Source organism: Symphodus melops (genome assembly GCF_947650265.1).
Source record: "Symphodus melops genome assembly, chromosome: 23".
NCBI lineage: Eukaryota > Metazoa > Chordata > Actinopteri > Labriformes > Labridae > Symphodus > Symphodus melops.
The window spans coordinates 7104086-7124266 of NC_136713.1; the positions used below are offsets into that span (position 1 = coordinate 7104086).

General features: G+C 44.2%; 1 protein-coding gene across 1 annotated transcript in view; it reads right to left on the minus strand.

Moving 5' to 3' along the window:
• The window catches only part of LOC306818549 (fidgetin-like), a gene marked incomplete at its 3' end in the record, with an annotated part of 28417 nt that extends 12647 nt beyond the window's left edge, over nucleotides 1-15770 (minus strand). Inside the window, 5 exon segments of the mRNA XM_079336200.1 lie at nucleotides 13875-13905; nucleotides 14791-14817; nucleotides 14820-14954; nucleotides 14956-15033; nucleotides 15492-15770. Of these exon segments, the coding sequence (XP_079192326.1) occupies nucleotides 13875-13905; nucleotides 14791-14817; nucleotides 14820-14954; nucleotides 14956-15030 (268 nt within the window). The 5' untranslated portion in view covers nucleotides 15031-15033; nucleotides 15492-15770.
• Nucleotides 15771-20181: the final 4411 nt, after the last annotated feature.

A 20181-nucleotide genomic window follows, 5' to 3' on the forward strand; every position in this document is an offset into this window, starting at 1 on the left:
TGGCTGCTGCCGCCGCCGCCGCCGCCGCGTCTCCCCAGCGCTCAACTGACACAGTCGATAGCTCTGCATTATTCATGGGGACGGCGGGGGCCGATGAGATGGCCTCTCACTGAGGGCTGGATTTCAACAGGGCCCAAACTTTACAGAGGCTGGCGGACGCGTGACACCTCCAACAACTGCTTATCGTCAGCGAAAATGACAACATGCGGAACGAGAAAGGGCACTTGAAAGATGGGGGGGGGGGCTTTGGGATGAATTCGTAAGCAAATTCAAAGGCAAGACTTTAAGTTTGACATGATAGCTTGAAGACAAACACTTATTCGCAAACAAGCACCTGTGTCTTTTAAATATTTTTTTACAGAGCTAAAATAGCCCCCGAGTGAAAAATAAAGTACATATTATTATGACTCCCTTGTCAGCTCGTCTTGTTTGCTCTCAAGTCAATAAACACGGATCACAAAGTTAACATGAAAACCTGACGCGTCCCTTTGCGCTAATAAAAAGAAAACAAATCATAATTTCAAATGCTGCTCATCCGTGTTGGCTGATTTCCATTACACAGACTAAAGACATCAATTAGCTAGAGTGCGGCGGAAAAGAGGGAGGAAAAAAAAACAAAAAAAAACAAGAAAGAAAACAGGCAGTTATTCGGAGTAAATCAAACAAGACGCAAAAGACAACCAGAGGCAATAAAAAACGTCAGGCTGCTTGATATCAGATCTCGGAGGGAGAAATTTGATGGGCACCGATGAGCAGAAGGCATCTCAGGAGAATTGGACAGAGGAGAGATTTAATGTGATCATAGGGGACGCTCATCTTTCAGGGAACGGGGTAATAATGAGCAATCAATAACGTCCTTAACAGAGTTAGAGCGAGCGGCTGACAGCAGATGTAAGGCTCCGGCTAACAGGCTACGTCTGATCTCACATTACCACACTGGATCTGGGTTTAACAGTAGCGCACATGTATGTGAACACACACACACATACACAAACGGGCATATGGACCAACGCGCACAACCATATGGATACACACACACTTCCTTTCCTCTGCACGCCCTGTTTTTCTCACAACACACACACTCTCTCTCCTCAGGTGACATGCAGCGGCGTTGTGTCATTGTCTACCGATCAATAGCTGTAATCACATTCACAGGCGATGAACACGCGAGCAGGCTCTGTGCCGTGAACACGGGCTCCTCGGTTTATCCGAGCGCTGCTGATTTCACGGCGCTGAAATGACAAGCGCTGCTGACAGATTCTATCAGCCGTGCTCGCAGGGTAATAAAAAAAAAAAAAAAAGAAGCATGCAGTATTTACTTATGAAGTAAATAAAGCGGTGTACTCTGCCTGATGCTGTCCAGGCCACGTAGACTCAGCTGTTATCCAGAGTAAGGGTGACTAAAGTGACTTACAATTTGTCCAATTCCAATTACTGACAACAATACGGTGAAAGGAAGATCTGCCACCATAAGCCACCGAACACAAAGGACCAACACAAGCCTTTTAGAGAAAGATGATTAGTAGCATAGTTAGAAGATAACTAAGGTGGTTACTTTTCATTTAAAACATGCCCTATAATTAGAAACAGGAAAGATCAATGTCCTATGTTCCCTTTTATTCAAAGTGCACATTATAATTAGAATAAGGGGGAAAGTATCCCCTGTATATAAGGCAACAGGTGCTACCAAACCCAACACTCAATTTAACACTGTATAAGTTTAGGTTCGTTACATAACCCAGGTTCTCCGAGTAGCGTGAGTGAACGCCTCCCACATGACCTCGTCAGTAGTTTAATAACACTACGCCAGCTCTCATTGGCTGGCGAGGGTGATGTCTGTGTGTGGAGGGGGTGGAACCCTCCTCTTATATAAATAGGCAGGCAAAGGGTCAGCCGTCATTTAAATAAGACCGATGGGGCGACGTTGGCCGAGTGTTTAGTGCACGCGCCCCGTGTACGAAGGCTCTGGTCCTCGGGCGGTCACAGGTTCAAATCCGAGCTGTGGCTCCGTTCCTGCATGTCATTCCCCACTCTCTCTGTCTCTCTGATTGTTCACTCTACTGTCCTATCTCTAAATAAAGACATAAAGTGCCCAAAATAAAAATAAACAAAACGTTACCAATTATTTTTTGTCTTTTGACCAATGAGTAAATCTACCAGCATTGTTAACTATCTTTTGTTTATCTCTCACATTTTTAATTTTCAGAAGACAATGGGAGACGTCATTTCACCAAATTCAAGTCTTTGTCTTAGTATTGGCTCCAATGACAAGAAAGTACAACTGCTTACCCTACAATTGGACCAACACATGTCATTTACTGAGCTGAGAATCTTTCTACTTAGTCACATGAAACCAGTGAGTATAGCTGTTATCATTAAATGTACATTTGGATATTTGTGCATCTCCTTCCACCAAACCTCTCCCAATAAAAACATGATCTGCTGAGTAAAAACACTTGTGTGCGTTTGTTAGCTTAAATTGTTGCACCACAGCGACAATAATTGAAGTCATCAGCAGGGCCCATAACACATCCTTTCCAGGAGGAGATTGTGTAACATCTCTGTTCAATCCCATTAAAGCTGTGAAGCAAACAGAAAATGAGATATTTAATACCTCTCTGCATTTTCCCTCCAGTCCTGCCTGATCTGGAGTGAGAAAGACCAGGACCTTGATAGCAGTGCGGATGAGCGTGTGCGTGTGCACGCTGGCAACTTAATGCACGCTCACATATTGTTGGTGCAATATTTTTCAGAGAAGCAGCAGTTAGAAAGTCTTGTTTTCACTCTTACTAAATAAATAATTACAGCTTTATTACTGTGGGGCGCCGCTGCAGCCCCGAGGAAAACAGAAGCTGTACTTGTTTGTCATCTGGACCAAAACCAAAAAGAAGTACATCTCTGACAGAAAAATGATTGTGCTGCATCCAAATATCTCCTACTCAGACAGATGGGATCCAAACTATACTGTGGGAACATTTCTGTACATAGAGTTTTCTTCCCATAAATCAATATGACAATTGTACTTCACTAAAGTATAGGAACCATAAAGATAAACATATTCTCGTCGGTGTCGGGATATAATCAGGTAGACAGGTGAACGAGGAGAGAACAGAAGAGGAGAAAAGGAAGTGTTTCTTGAAGAGATAAGCAGTGGCATAAGATAAAGAGTGACTCGACTGTGCTGTAGGAAGATGAATGTCACTCCACCACCGAGGTCCCAGGAGGAAGATGAGTCAAGGCTGAAGAACGAAGGGCCGGACGGACGGCCTGAAATTCAGACCATGATATTTATTGGTGATGTTTGAGTTTTTTTGAAGCTACTTTTTTTTCCGCCTCCTTTTACTTTAAGACATGTTTGGGATCACATAAGTCTGTCACAGTGAATTGTGGCTGATGTTGCTATACTCGTCTGCTCTTTTTAAATACTGACGTCTCTATCCGTCTAGTTTTTCTACACTTCATGTGTCCCTGCTCTTGAAAACACACACTTGAAAGGCGGCAGTGCCTGCACGTTTTCCGCGACTTAAAACAACGTTTTCGCGAGACATTTCTGCAAACAGTATCACGCTGTTGCAGATGCTCCAGCCCCTGTCAACAACTTGTACTAACATCTGACCAGATGTGTCCGAGGGGTTGCAGCGTCTCCTAGCAACAGAGAAATGTTCTGGCCCTACGGGTGGATCAGAATCCACAACACACACAATCTTTACTGTGTCATATTTTAAGGTTTTCTGTCAGACGATGCTCCAGTGTAAACTTTGCCAACGTTCTTAAAACCATGAGATCTGCGGTCTTCATGTAAAGACTCCCCTGTGAAAGCTTGAGCCCCCCCCCCCCCCCACACACACACACACGTCTTAATCACGGATCATGGCTTTAGCGCTGCCGTTCATCAGGTTGTTAGTCGCGCCGCAAGTTCTCAGACGTGGCTGCAGGCTTCTTATCTTATCAGTCAACAGCGGCAGGAAATGAGACGCACAACAGCGATACCGCCAGCAACACTCATCTGTCAAGACACGCCGCCTCAATTACCATACTGTAGCGCACAGACTCGTACTAAACAGGGATTTGTGGCGCTGAAGCGGATAAATTGAATTGCTGACGTTATACAAGCGAAGTCATTAGAAGCATCCGCGTGGGGGAAAAAGAAAGCGCCAGGGATGGACGTGTTTTTATTTGGTGTATATATATCTGTGAAAAAAGGGGAAACGGTAAAGTCCTTAAATCTGCATTTTTCTCATCATGAGTTTGTGAGTTTCTGACGCGGCCTCCTCTTATTACTGTACTTGTTTGCTGCCTCTGTCTGGAGGTAGAAAGAAGGAAGAAGGGAGGGGTGAGGACATGTATGAAGAGAGAGAGAGAGAGAGAGAGAGAGAGAGAGAGAGAGAAAGAGGCTGACACAGAATAGGGGAGAGACAGACTGTGAGAGAAACAAAGAGAGACAAACATACAGAGGAAGAGGGAGAGAGAGAGAGACGCAGAGAAATGGAGGGAGAGATAGGGAGGGATGTGTGTACTGCATCCCAAGGGATCACTTACTCAGTATAGACACAGTACTGGAGGACAGAGCACAGCAAGGGTTCATTGGCCAAAATCTCTCCTCTTTATATACACACACATACACACACACACACACACACACACACACACACACACAACCCCTCCAAGCAATATTCCTGTAAGCACTCGTCCGCTGAGGATAACCGCATTGACTGAAGTGGAGTCAATGTAAGAGGACGAGAGAATGAGGGGAGGTGGAAAAAAATAAATAAAACGGAGGGATCAGGAGGAAGCAGGAGGAGGAGGAGGAGTGTCCACCTGGCTGGTATCCAGGGGAATTAAACAGTCTGTTTACCGCTCTCAGCGCCTCAGCAGCGCCATGTTAGCCTAATGGCACGGACATGAAGCCAATTGATTTGTGGACCAATAGACCTGTCCCACAGCACAGGCAGATTACCTAGATCACTGGCTCTGCATCGAGTAGACATCGCTTCTCGTTCGCGCCCCACAGGCAGGGGGGGAATGCGAACAGGCTTTAATGTGTCCATCGCTCTGTGTGGGCATGTCGGCATAAATGGATACACGTCGTGGAGATCACAACGTAAAACAAGGCAGATCGTGTCTGTCTGTGCTGTCAGGGGAAAACGTTTGTCTCATTTATCACAGTGTTAGGATAAATAATAAAGCCCTTCATGGATGTATGACTCCCTGTTTGCCGCCGTCATTGCAATGAAGACACTTTTTGAAGTTGTTATATGAGCACAGAGGTCATTGCATGAGCTACATGTTACCGGCCACTTCAACTTCTAAATGGTTATAATTTCAAGCCGAGCTCAAAGGATCCATTTCAAAAATCAAACTTGGTTAGGTAAGAAAAATGTCCGCTGGTCTAATGTGTGTTCACTCCGTGTAGATAGTGTAGATTTCAGGAGGTATTATGTCCCACAAAACCAACAATGGAATAAGCCTGGAGTTAAGCCGTGTACGTGGGGAAGTTGGTTAGTAATCTTTTCCCAGAGAATATATTGGCTGCATGCACAGTGCCCGTTCGGAGCATTAAAAGTGCATATTGTTCCAAATTGAATGTTACACCAAATAAAAAAAAAACCTTGCTGCAGGACAATGAAAGACCACACACACTTGAAACTACACTTGTCTTGTGTGTACGGCCGAGCAGACAGAATAATTCCACATTCTCCACAGTTTTCACTCATGTCAGTGTCCGACTTGATAAGCATGAAAATCCATTTATCTACAAAGGGACTGTATCGTCCATATTGGACAATGTCTCTTTCATGGTCCCTCGCAGGCCCTTTTTTTTTTTTTTCTCTTTTCAGCCCACAAAGCCACCCAACTGACTCCGCCACGTCTGTAATAGGCCACGCTCATTTGATATAGGCACATCAAGGGGAGGTGTTGCAGTGGTGCATCAAGAGACGTGGAGCTGGTCACAGAAGCAGGGAGATGCTCTCAACATAAAAGGACAATAGATGTTAGGCAGATGCAGCGGGACGGAGGGTAAAATATACAGTGGACGGGCGTGCAGAGCTGGACACGAACGCCACGCATATCTGCCGCCGTGAATGCACGGACGCAACACCATATGGAGGCGCGGCGAGGCTCGCTGTCATTATCGTTCAGCTTTTCTCTCCCGCTCACGAGTTGACAGCGTAGAGAGCGGGAGGATGTATGTCCAGAATTAGGCCTCTGAGGAGGAAGAGGAGGAGCGGGGGTGAGAACGAGGAGGAGGAGGAGGAGGAGCTGTCAGATTACAGATTAGAAGGTGGGGAAGTTGTGGGATTAAACACGCAGTCGAGATGGGAGCCCGACTAAAACGGCTCACAGCTTGGGCTCAGGGCGTTGTCAGAGTTAGTCCTGTGGATTACACTGCCGTTTGTGACGCCCGGGGAAATGTTCACGAGGAATAAAACTCTCCTGGAGATTCTTATTGACAGTCTTTCCACGGCGTCGATGTTATTCATTGCTTATCTAATCCATATTTGTGTAAATGAGCCGCGCGGAGCTTCACAACACAAGGCAGACATATAAAAACCTCTGAGACTCTGGCATTAACAATGATGTTACGTCTTAACCACCCTCTGGCTAATGCGGCTAATGAATGAGAAAGCGCTAGCGGGCTAACGGCTCTAATTCTCCTTCACAGGCTATCATGTTGCAGCCGGGAGACAGATCAATACCATTTGCTCAACACACAGGAGGCCTGCGAATCTATAAAAGGGCTTTTATTGAGTAATTAAACACCCATTACTGTCCCGTGCAGCCAAACAATAAATTTGATCAGCCTCTCAGGCGCAGATCCAGCCGTGATTAATACTCAGTGCATGCACGACATAAAAGACCACAATGACATTTTGTTAAGTCCTGTCTTGGTCCCGTCTTTGACGGTGTGGGGACACCAGCTCTGCTGCTTACAGCGGTGCTTTCAAGGTTGTTTTGTGCGGTTGGGGAGCTCCATGGCAGGATTTCGTCGACCCCAGCAGCTACTTATGACTCGTTCTGTCTGACATGGGATCTAATCCAGAAGACAGAGCTGAGGCCTTCAGAATAGTCCGGACTCGTCTTTACGTTTAACGTCACACAAACGACTCGCTACTTCTAGAACTATTCTGTCACTACCTAATATGGCATGTTTCTAAATGTCACTTTTAGCATTTTGTTAAATCATGAACTTCCAAAAGGACTTCCTGATGAAGACTTTTGCACACATTTGAAAGAGACGAGGCGACTTGAGTTTGAAATGCAGAAAATAAAATGACCTAAATTGCCTCCGTTCCACCTTCATGAACAGTATTCAACTAGCTTTCCCTGTAGTTGTATGCAGATATTAGGAAACTGCTGCAATGTGTTAAATACTGTAAATGAACATGAAGTATTTTTAACCGTTTTCTTATATGTGTTACAAACGGTTGTATTTGACTGACATCCCGGTGCAGCATAAAAAGAGAGAAATTCCGCAGCTTTTAGAGAGAGAGAAAAAAACGTAAATTCTTGCAAATGGAGAAATATTTTCCGTAAAGTTAGAACATAATCATGTCAGAGTCGTCCTGCTCTGCACTGTTTATGCCTTTCAGACGGACTGAAAGCTTGACTGCTTTCTATTCCCTTCAATTTCCCAACGCCCTTTTCTGCTCTCGCACAACTCAAAAACCTGTTACAATCCCATCCTTGTTGGAGAATATTTAGCGTTGTTGAGCCAACAATATGGCATCTGGGTGATTCTCCTAAATATGAATGGCCCATTCACGGGGGCTCAATGGAGTCGTTTGGCAATGGCCCTTCTTCGCCTCCCTCCTCCATACTCAAAACAATATTCAGCGCAGCAGTCTTGGCACTTTTCCCCGGAATCAACAAAAGAGGAACTCGAAGCCGTCCCTGAAACCCTCAAAGCATTAAGCCTCTGTGAGATGCAAGTACTTGGCACAAGCAAAGCGATTTAACGACAATGGGCAAATCATACAGTGCTTTGTGAGATTTAGGGGATACAATAGCACTCCGTTTCCAAAGCACACATTAGTAAGCATGTCATAGGGACCCCCTGGGGGATTTGAGCAGCCTCGAGGATTGTGTAGTGAAGAGGATAAATATATGTTACTGGGCAAGAAGATGGAGCCATGCCAGCGCCTCATACTGTGGATTATGAGTGTGTGGAATACATTAATAGATTAATCTTCTGAACACACAAACTAACCCGCAAACTGAACCCATTTGGCTTGTTAAGCGTATACATAGCAACACATCCAAAATCAATTTACAACCATTTATCAGAGCTCACGAGGTGCAGATGAGGAGAAATCTCGCCTCAAATATAGGAAAAAAAAAAAAAAAAGTGTACTCCTGCAATGAAAATAAAATGCACACACAGGAAAAAAAAAAAACACAAAAAAAAACAACACTTGTTATAAATGTGCGGCGCTTGCAGCCATGCTGACCTCTGAGTGCTAAACAAAACCAACAACGGACAAGCAGACACCCACTCAAAAGTCAATACCATGCGTGCCTCCTCTTCCTCTTGTATGGTTAATGCATGATGCCAGGTAGGGGAGACAGACGGAGAGTAGGATCTCATTATACGCTGCATGCTATCATTAGCTATCTACCACATGTGTCCATCGTGCCAACAGAGTTCTACAGGCAGCACCCTGATGCTCCCGCCTGCTTCCACTGGGGGGGGGGGGGGGGGGGGCTTAAAACACACAAACACACACATCCAGTGAAAGAATGCAAGAAGATAATCACAGGTACGCAAAAATACACTTTTCATCCCCAGCAGGCTTTGTTACTTGGAACATGCAACGATTTTTAAGAAAAAAATAACTAAAAACATTGGAAAGGGATGCTTTTATTGGCGTTAGGATTAGAAAAAAGAAAATGTTTAGATTTCGGATTCCTTAATGGTCAAAGCGGGATAATTGAAAACACCTTCTTTGACCCGGGATAACTGGCATTTATGCAAAATGAATAATTAGCATCACAGCATTACACACTATGAAGAATGCATGAACATAATCACAGGCACGCAAACAAACACCGTCCACCCACTTTGAGCCTTACTACAGAAACTGATGCTTTTTGTTTTGGCTTTCTGTGATTGTAAAAGAAACATCTTTTGGTTTTGGACTCCCTGGCGAAAAAAATGAAGATTCCACAACAAAGCGATTTATCCCTTTTTTTTTGTTTAGCTTATAGGCAAAGCAGCAAACGTACAAGAAGCAGCTACTGACTTGGTTTTAATTGCGCACGGATGCAACTTCGACAGATAGACCAAAACTGCAGAAAGAAAAGTCCATACATTTATCTGAAGCACAATAATCTGCACACATTTAAAGCATTCATCAACAAAAAAAAGCAAAAAGAAGCAACATTCATAAATGAGATGACTTGCTTTTTGATAAAAAATGAACATTTGTAAGTTTTGGTGTGTCCATCTAAAATCGAGGTGGCTATCATTCCTAGCATGCAGCTCTGCAATGAACGCAGCAGCGTTTGCGGCTACGTAGCGATAGCACTTGTTTTTGCTCCTGCTCCCAGTTTGTGCCCATCTCCCAGAGGCCACAGGCAGCTCAGTGATGCTGTGCCACACGCCCAGCCACTCAACATCCTTTGTGTCCATCCCCTGGCAGCCGGCCAAGCTCACACATGCACACACACACACTCACACACAGAGGCACACAGCGATTCTCCCTCACACCCATTGAGCCATTGTTCATTAACGCGCACGCACACCTTTGCCGCCACACAGACAAGTGTTCGCCTTACTTGCCGCTCGCTAATCAAGACGTTCAAACTGAGCCGGCGACAGGGTGGGGGGGAAGGTTGGGTTGGAGGGGAGGAGGAAATGGTGGTGGTGGTGGTGATGGAGTCAGCAGACGGCCAGTATCTATCCCAGGCTAGCTGTGAACAAAATCTGATCATCCAGCCAGAGCCCGAAAGAGAAGAGCAGCGGCAGCGAGAGATTACAGTCAGATCCTTCCTCTCTCCTTGCTGTCATTCTCTTTGGCCCTTGTGGGAGAGAAAAAAAAAAAAAAAAAAAAAAGACTCATCTGCGTCCTCAATCGCTGGGCCAAATGACTGGCGAGCTTCCCCGCATATCAATGCTCAATTTAACTTAAGACTTCCATGGCAATAACCTAATTAGAAACGCTGCCTTTTCTCATTTGAAGGCACAATGTAAAGGATAAGCTTCATGCCGCCATGTCTATCGAGGTCTAATGGCGCTGAAATATTCCAAAGAGGAAGTTAGATTGTCTTTTTTTTTTTTTTTTTTTTTTTTAAATAAGTCCTTAGCATATTTAACACTTTCACACGCTCAACGTTTTAATATCTGCGAGAGAATCCGGGCCATGGGTGGTAGAGATCGCTGGTAAAGAGTAAAGCGAGGTGAGCGGGGGTCTGCTTAAAATTCCAAAAAAAGGGGGGCAGCAGATTGCAAGAGAAGGTAGGAGGGAGAGAGAGGGAAAAATCTACAGCTTTGATTTGATTAAAATGTATGAAAGTGGCGCATTACATAAACCAAAGAAACTTCAAACATTTTTTTTTTTTTTTGGGGGGGGGGGGGGATTCAGAGTTCAAAGAAAGGGAGATAATGCTTTTAACGCTGGAATTAACATGGAAATGAATTTAGTGGAACGTCTCTTCCAGGAAGGGAAATAAGAGGTGGGAAAGTCTGGAAGTTTGACGCTGATCTTAGATCAGTTCTGGTTGTAATGGTTCTAAACTGGTATTGTGCCTGAACTGACCTGGGAGCTGCCTTTTTTATTTATTTGTGAAAACTTTCTATTCAACCGCTAACTAACGTTGTCTTCTTACCAGGAACGAAAACGTCTCCTGTTCAGTCACATCACATCCTGAGAGAAACCCCCCCCCCCCCCCCCCCATCTTCAGAGCGTCACATTAAAGCATAATCTCGGTTTTAAGGCACCCCAGGTTACAGCAGGTCAAAAGTGGTAAGCTGCAGGTATTATTCCACCCCAGAGTCAGCTTTGTGTGGATACCCCTCGTCTTTAAGTACAGCCATCAGATTCTGACTGGATAATAAGCAGTCAGCACCGAGTGTTAGGCGTAAGGGCACGATGATTATAATTTGTGATGTGGAGGGAGTGAGTGTGTGTGTGCGTGTGTGAGGCCGTTGTGTATCGGGAAGGGGGGGGGGAATCCATCAACCAGCAACTGTCAGTCACAGCAACACTGCCCCCCTACCTTTCCAGAAACAGGAAACCGTACCCACAGGAGAGGAGAGGAAGAGATGGTTTGAATGGATCATGGTGTCAAAAGGATTTTAGGGATATGGCGTCCACTCATCTACCCAGAGAGACGCGTTTCAGGCAGCGGCACTCCCGACAGCTGCCCGCCGTCTCTTGGAGAGGACCTTAGATCAGCGAGGAGGGGCTGTCAGCAAGCACACAGGGAAACACACAAAGACTTACACAGCCTCGCTAGCTGACACACAGCCCCAGCTCTGTCTTCTGGGATGATGAAGAGAGAGAGAGAGAGAGGGAGAAAGAGAGGAGGGGAAATAAGTGGACAAAGAGTGAAATAGATGAGAGAGCAAGGAGACAAGACAGGCTGACGCACTGTCGAGCAAACGTGGAGAAAAGAAAGCGAGGGAGGGGGAGAGAAAGATGAGAAGACAGAGAGAGATGGAGAGAGTGAAACAGACAGACAGGTCCGAGAGGGATTTGTTCTATTTGCATGCGCTGGGCTCCCATGGGGTCCAGCTCCGCTCGGCGAGCCGAGAGCACAAAAGATAACACTTAACATATTTGCTAAAAGATGACAACCCTGGCTGGATCTCGTTTGAAGAGGCCCTTTGTCAGGACGTGCAGACAGGAGAAATCCACTGATATGGATGCAGCCGAGAAGAACAAATGTCTCTCTCTCTTCCTCTCTGTCTCTGGTGTGTGTGTGTGCGTGCGTGTGTGTGTGTGTGTGTCTGAAAAGCACAATATTTCCCCACATCGTCTTACATCTGGCAGAAGTCCCACGGGGGGGGCGGGCTGGATCGCACGCCGGTGACTCTGGGACGGTAAAACAGCTTTTTAATGGTAAACATTACAGACTGATAGAAAGTGTCAGGATAATTTATTTATACGGTCCCACTGGGAGTCGCTCAGCCACCCTCGCCGCGCACCAGCTCTCTCTATTCATTTGAGGGAGAAGTCCGTATTTGGATAAATAAAAGCAGAGTAAAAGGGGAGCCTGTTCGTAAAGCACTTTTTCTTCTATTCCTATTATCTCTCTTCTCTCTGTCCCTATTAGCTGTATCGGGGGGCCGCCGGAGATGTGAGGCAATATGTTATGTGTATAATGAGGGGGATTATTGCTACTGTCAGTGCAAACACACGCGCGCACAGACGATGCACGGGGACGGATCTTAAGCCGAGGACTGTCGCGAACAAACACACTTAGAGGAACGCACAAACCGCTGCGTGTCGACATTATTTACATTGCACACACACACACACACACGACAACGCTTTGAGCAGCTGCGTCTGGGTTTCCTCCAACACACACAAACACACATTTAAATACTCGTGCACCCCATCAATCCCATAAGATGAAAAAATAAGAATCTGCAAAAATGTGAATGAGCTTCTGCAGTGACCTCCTATGTGTTGATTAAAAGTGAGTAACAAAAGTTGAAGAAATTTGACTTATGAACCAAAATGCTGTTTTCTTTAAATGAGTGCATCTGGAATGTGCCATGTCAGTATAAAGGAAGCATCGCTGTCATGACAGCGTGGACACTCGCGATAATACGAGCATTAAATGCAGCGGCGGCCTGAGTAAAACACACACAGTATATCAACAGGAAAACAGTGTGTGAGAGAGAGAGCGAGAGAGAGAGAGAGAGAGAGAGAGAGCTCAAAGGTGAAAGGTTAAGTCCTCACTAATAACTGCAAGAAAAAACAAGAATGTGCAATGAGCACATGAAAGGAAAAGTGCATTTTTCTCTAAAATGTGATAACTCATTGCAAATGGATCCGCTTGCTTGTCCTAGCCCGGCTCACATCAGGGTGGGATGGATGTTTTCACTTCTAACAATCCACCATTGTTCTGCGTGAATGTTGTTTCCTGCAGCGGTGGACACTCACACCTCATAAATCAGCTTTTTTTGTTTATATTTAGAATTTCCATAAGTTTTCATTTAGCTGTTTTTTTTTGACAGGAAGTTGTGCTCCTAAGCTGTCATTCACGCTGATTATTAATCACTGCTAAATCCCACCGTATTATGATCATGTCAATTCTAGAAAGCTTGCTCCACTCAGATGTAATACAGTGTAAAAATAACAATAAAGAGCAAATAATCCCAAAAATATATATGCAATTTGACATTGCAGTGACTTGGGCTTTTTAAAAGAGTGCCACTTGTTTATCAGTGACGTATCCTTGTGTATTTATATTATAAATCCAAAGAACACTCTATATCTCATAACTCATATGTGTAGGATTTCTCTGCAGGTTTGACAATTATTAATTATTAGTTTGGTGAGAATTTGTAGCTGATATTAATGTGTTAAAATTCAAAGAGCTGCTGCAAATGAAGCCTAATATTCCAAGAATGGACGATAGAAATACAGTCAAAGATGACAGCTACAATTTAAAGTAACAAATTAATAATAATAACAAACTGACAAATAATTTAAATTGTAATCAAAGCTAAAGATTTGAATGCACACATCCACACAAACATACACACACAAGGCGATCAGTTTCAGTCAAATGCATCCTTGTTTCCTGATAAAGGAGCCCATCACCTCCACCTGATACTGCATTTGATCCTGTCTGGGTTTTTTTACACCTTCTGCCATAGTCACACAATAAAAGTGCATGAGTTGATGTCAAATTTGACTCACCATAGACGCTGCTGCTGCTGATCATCTCGTGCTGGAACAGAGGAGGAAGAGGGAGAGGAAGAGGAGATGAGAGCATTGGGATTAATGTGTGAAGAGACGAGAGAAGAAAAAAAAAAAGAAGGAAAAAATGATTCCAAAAAAAGCAAAAAGGGGCAAAAGCTTTAGATTACACACTTTTTTTAAAAGCTTGTTGCAGCTCGGATTTCAAACCGTGTGAAAGGTGGGCGAGGAGCAACTGAACAGGAGAAGCAGCTAACCTACATGCATGTCATTAGAAAGTGGATGACAGGCGGGGAGAGAGAGACAGATCGAGAGAGAGGGAGTGAAAGAGAGAGAGAGAGAGAGAGAGAGAGAGAGAGAGAGAGAGAGGGGGAGAGGGAAATCAACTGGTGCAGCTCGGATAGTTTGGGAAATGACGCCCGGAGACGAAGTCAAGTTAAAATCTGGTGCGAACGCCCTAAAATGTCCAAGCTTGTTCAAAAAAAAAAAAAAAACATGCTGCGGTGACATTGTATCCGCTTTCTGCACGCATGCATACGGCAACTTGTTGTAACAGAAGTCGCAGGAGCCCGATGCAGGCTGGAGAAGCGTCCTCGTGCATGCAAGTTGTGCCTTTTTTATTTAGCGATTGCCGCACAGCCGAGACATGAAACAGACAGCTTAGTGCAGCCGAGCCTGTGCGGTTTAACCGTGGCGCAGGTGCGCGACTTGAAAATCCCAATTAATAAAATAATAATTGCTCCAACAATTCACGCAAAGGTATCGTTTACAATTCAGGCAACTTGTTTAATCGCAAAGTGCACGTGCATTATTCCGAGATAAACAGCGCGCACGAGCTTCTCGAGCCCTGCACAGACGCGCCGTCTCCTCTGACCACTCCGCCTAACTGCAGACGCAGCGGACTACCCTTTCTTACCTGCTTTTTTCGCGACAGGTCGACCTCTCACGGTTAGAGGGGGTGGTGTTAGGGTCGCATCGATCCCGAGGAGGGGTTCTGCTGATGAACGGGGTGCCGAGGTTAAGCCGGGTTGCGCGCGAGCTGACACCATCCCAAGTTAGCGCAGGAAACACTGACCACAAGCCACTGCCATGTTGGAATTTCACCAGCCCTGAACAGCTGCTTCTCACACTGACCAGTACGCTCTCCACTGCGCATGCGCTCAAAAGGGGAAAGAAGGAGAGAGAAAAAAAAATCCTCAATTCCAATTATTGCCCATAAGGTTATTATGGGCGTATAGTTTTTTGTGGTGAGGTTAGCACAGTGAGTCTAAATGTTGACACACAATGGGAAGAGACCTTTTTACTCACTTTTACGAGTCAGTTGTGCCTAATGTTGCTCAAACTAACATATTATTTTCCTTTGATACACTTCAATTTAAGCATTTCTGAAACACCAGAGTCATTAATGTTCGCAGTAAGATACTCATTCAGACCTATTTACAAATATATGTACTCATTGTTTCTTTTACAAAGTTATTTACAAGTGGTTAATGCGTCATGTCCAAAGGAAGTGGCTTAAAAGTTGACAATATTTTTTTAGCAAACAATGTAAGCTAGTTTAGCAGACTAAATAAAATAGGCTTTTTTTTTTTAACAGAATGAGGAATGTGCTCTCACTTGTAGCCTTTGGAGTTTTATTCAAAACACACCGGAGGCCCCACAGAAGAAGCCACAGTTCGGGAATTGCACCCCGCCCATCTGAGTTTGCCCGAAACCTCACAGCGAACGCACCGACGGAGTCCGTGTATCTCCCAGTGATAATTATAGCAGCAATATGGAATTAGCAATTGAAGCTCTAATTAGAAGGGAAAATGTCCCAGTTAGCGAGTTATCAAAGCATCAGCGGGGGGAGCACATTTAAACAAGACATCAAAGATGGAGGAACTGTCAGTTCATTGTTCCTAATCACCCCTACACGACTTGATAAAGCGCGTGCCCGTAGATCAAATTACAGGTGCGGCTAATTGATATGTAAACAAAAAAAAGCTGGAATGCAGGTGGTCGCGCGCGTCCAGAGGGTCATCCTGTACCCGGTGTGCACGCGCGTGGAGAGTCAGATATGATGCCCTTGAGTAGCACGTAGAACGGTGGACTGTTTTATTTCCCCACCTCCTCTTGCAGCAATGTTTTGTTTGTTTGAAGGTTCAGAGCTATACACCTTTCATTCTACATCGTCTTTCTTTAAGCAATTATTTCATTGGATTAATCCTGCAGTGCAAGCAGGTATGTGTTGTAATCATAACTGATTCACTTTGTAATAGCTAAGTGAAGAGGGGTTGTTGCTTTTGTGTTACACAATGTTAATTAATAGTAGTTAGAAATAGCCTTACTGTATAATGGCCCCTTTAACGTTTAAGTGATGAAACCAGGGGCTTTGTAGTAGCATCACAGTGTATGTAGATGCATTAGCACACATGCTCTTTCTCCATCTGATTTACATACTGAAGACAAAAGGTATAATTCAAGTGCGTTGAATATGCAGTGTTGCTATAAAAGGATCCCTGCTTATGTGGAAAATGTTATGTGGCGACACAGGCTTTAATTTTACAACATTTTTTTTAGATTTGTGACGGACACTCACCGCATTTGTGTGTGTGCAGAGATTTAACGGCAACATAAATCTAAATAGATTTTAACTCATTAGCCATTGGAGAGGTAATGATGTAAGTCTGCCACTAATGAGCTTAAGCTCTTAATTGAATAGGAGGGGGGTAGAGCAACACACACACCCACACACACACACCCACAAGCACAGACACACACAACCATGCAAGTATACACAGCATGGACGCCCACATGCACAAAAGGATGTACGCACAAAGACACATCCACACACAACTACAAATGCAATCCCGCCTCCTGTGTTGGTATGGGGTGTTTTTTTCCTCCTTTCTCTCTCCAGGGTCATGAGGATGGGGGGGGGGGGGGGGGGGGGAGTAGTCATAGTCACATGACCAGCTAAATTTCAACTCCAGTGCCTGCGGACTTCAGTGTCGGCCCTCATCACTTCACCGCTACACTTTTTGTGCCTTTCTCCCCATAATGCTTTTTTTTTTTAAAAAATAAGAAAAAGGAGGACATACAAAACAGATGCAATGTTATCTAAATGAAGTACAAAAGGCTTTTTCACACGAGGGCCTAATCAAAGCACCCACTGAATGTCACACTAATCAAACCCAGACTCCAAATGTTCCATATTCGCAGTATAAGAGGAAGAACATGCAACAAAAAGCGGCTGCTTTGATGCCACCTCTTCCAGACACATTTCATACTTTTTTCATCTCAACCAAATAATTATCAGCACTTAACCCTCCGTGTCTGCGGCGGCGTGAACACGTCAAAATCAATTTGGATGAAGAAGAAAGCTTATAGGATAAAATGTCCACTCTTTATAAAGTGTACAATACATTTAGAGTAGAACGTTCCCCTGGTAATACAGGCTATGAAAATGATGATATCCAATTTCTTAGAGTCCTCTATCAAATATACTGTGATATAAACAAAGCCCCAGTGAATGGGGGACAATCTCAAAGCAGGAAATCCAGAGGGAGAAAAGAGGAGAGATTAGAGCAGCCCAGACAGTGTTTCCAGTCGCTCAGATAAAGAAGAGCAGGGGGGAAAAAAAGAAGAGGGGATGAGTCGTCTTTGCTCAGAGGCGAGTGTGTGTGGCCAATCCACTTTTATGAGCCCAGACTAACGCCCTGATGGGACACGGCGTGGATTTGAGCAGAGCCTATTGAGCATAAGCTGCTAAATTTGGCAATAAAGGGAATGTGATTTACTGTAAGCTCCACTGGGCAGAGAGCAACACGGCCGCCGGCGCGCGTCCATGCACACACACACACACCTGAGAGCATGAAAACACACACTAACAATAACTCACTCACTCTGTTACTGTCTCCTGCTCTCTCCCTCATTCTCCCTGACACACACACACACACACACACACACACACACTGCGACACCCGGCCGGCTTGCCTCTGAGCCCGGCATACTCGTGCAGCCACTCATGCGGCTCAGCGGCAGTGACTTTGACAAATAACCAGGAAGTCCTGGTGTTGGCTTAAAAACTCCAACTTGTTCAGTTGCAATTCTGCATTTGTCCTGCTTTAATGGCTGTGGAAGTGGCTTTGGAGGTAATCTGTCAGTGATTGATTAGAGGCCGGCCAAATCCCCCCTCGCTGAACGCATTGGTAGGCTGCAGGCCCGCCAGCTTCTGCTGCTGCCGCTGCTGTGTGAGGCAGAGAGAGACACAGCGAGGAAAAGACAGCAGGATGAGAAACATGGTGGCTCTGTGTGAGTGCATGTTTGTATCTACATCAAGTCAGCCACAGTTCAAATAGCAAAGTTCACCTCAACATGGGAAAAAAATCAATATCTCTCCCTTTAAATACTGCTTTTTTTTTTGTTCTGACCTTATTAATATATACAAACATGCATAATGAAATGAATGAGTAAAAATAAAACACTGTTACTACACCATAGAGAGAACATTTTATCAATGCATCTTACTTTAGTGTGCTAAATAGACCTTCTTAAAACAAACAAGTCCACTATTCGGTTTCTTATATTTAGGACTATTTAGACCAAAGGAAGGTCGACCTTTAGACCCCAACACAGAAGTTGTCTTCAAAAGTCTTAATCAGGGTTTTTTTTATTATTTTTTTTAAAGCTAAAAATGGTATTGAAATTTGATTAGATTCAACATGAGTGCTCTCCGTTCAGCAGACTCACTAAAAAGATTTATGATGACTGTGCGGATTTCTTTAATTCATATATTTTACTCGATATGAGCAAATCACACTTCCCAGGATGTGATAATCCAGCTTCATCACTTTTAAAGGAGCGCTGATACACACATTGTCCATGCAGAATAAATACCGGTTCTGTAAAATCTGCTAAAACATCACCATGTAATGTATTTAAATGTGTGTGTTAAATGGAAACCTGCATGTTGGATTAACACTCTGATTTGCAGAGATTGACCATGTGTTGGCTGTTTCAAAGTATTCAAAGTACTCTGCTATATAACAGTCCCTTTTCTTATCAGTGTGAACTAGTTTTTTGTGTTTTTTTTTAAAGGGAACACACATTCAACTCATTCTTTTTCTTTCCTTTTATATAATCAACGTCCTTTTTTTTTTTTTTTTGCCAAACACGTCGAGGCTCTGACCATGAAAATGTTTAGTATGAATCTTAATACAGTATCACTTAAGTGATAATTATTCTGCCCGTCACAAACCTGACGAGCAAAATGGAATTCAATCAGAGAGTGTGCATAATGACAGTCATTATGAAAATAATGAATAAAAAAGTAATAATGACATCCCTGTCTGTATTCAGACCTCCTTTTCTCACACATCTCCATGGTGATCTGGGCTTCTCTTTTTTCCTACTCTACATTCTGGCTGGCCCATGGTTGCTTTAATCATATTGTTTATGGTAAACCAAGCGTTGTGTTCCAGCTCTATGCTTGGACTCATTTAATTAACCACTTGAGAGGTGTAGCCGAGTCTACAGTAGCGCAGCGTTGTCTCCTGCAGTGGAGAGAGCCGGCTTATTGTTGCTGACCAGTCCATCTCGCAGCAGCTCTCTCTGTTGGCTTTTTGAAATGAGACAAATCTCCCTCTGTGCTAGAGTTTTCCTTTCTACCACTAATGTAAACCTGACGTCTGACAACCAGGAACAATATAATTATGAGGAAAAACATCACACCAGGGTTGTGGAGGAACAGATTACACACGCTGGAAGTAAACGATAAATCACTCGCTCGCGCTGCTGCGTTGCAGCGCCTGACTCAAATCCAGCACGTTTTGTTTGATTCAACTTTTCGGAATGGATATATTTCAAAAGAGCAGATTTTTTAATGTCCTTTCAAAGCGGTTACAATCCTTTATCTTCACATATACTGCACACTTGTTCCACCCACATCAAGCCCTGATTCCATGTATTCTGTACGTGCAAGCATTTTCCTCAGCTCCCGCTCTGTAGATGTGTGTGTGGTGGACCATGTCCTTGAGGTTTACTCTTTTGATTCAATAGCACTCCACATGGATGGACTCAATCAGATACCTCAAACCCAGTGAAGGGTGATGCTCAATGGAGCCGAAGTTACACCACAGCAGCTCCTCGGAGAAATGACGACCAGGTTGAGACAATGTTTACACGTATAGACGCTTCACCCCTGTAGAAACCACGTGGAACGGATTTTTAAATTCGGAAACAAAGCCATTTTGACTTGTTGACACTATGTTATTTTTATTTTTTTTGTCACTGGCGTGGAAACATACTTCCTGTCCAGAATACT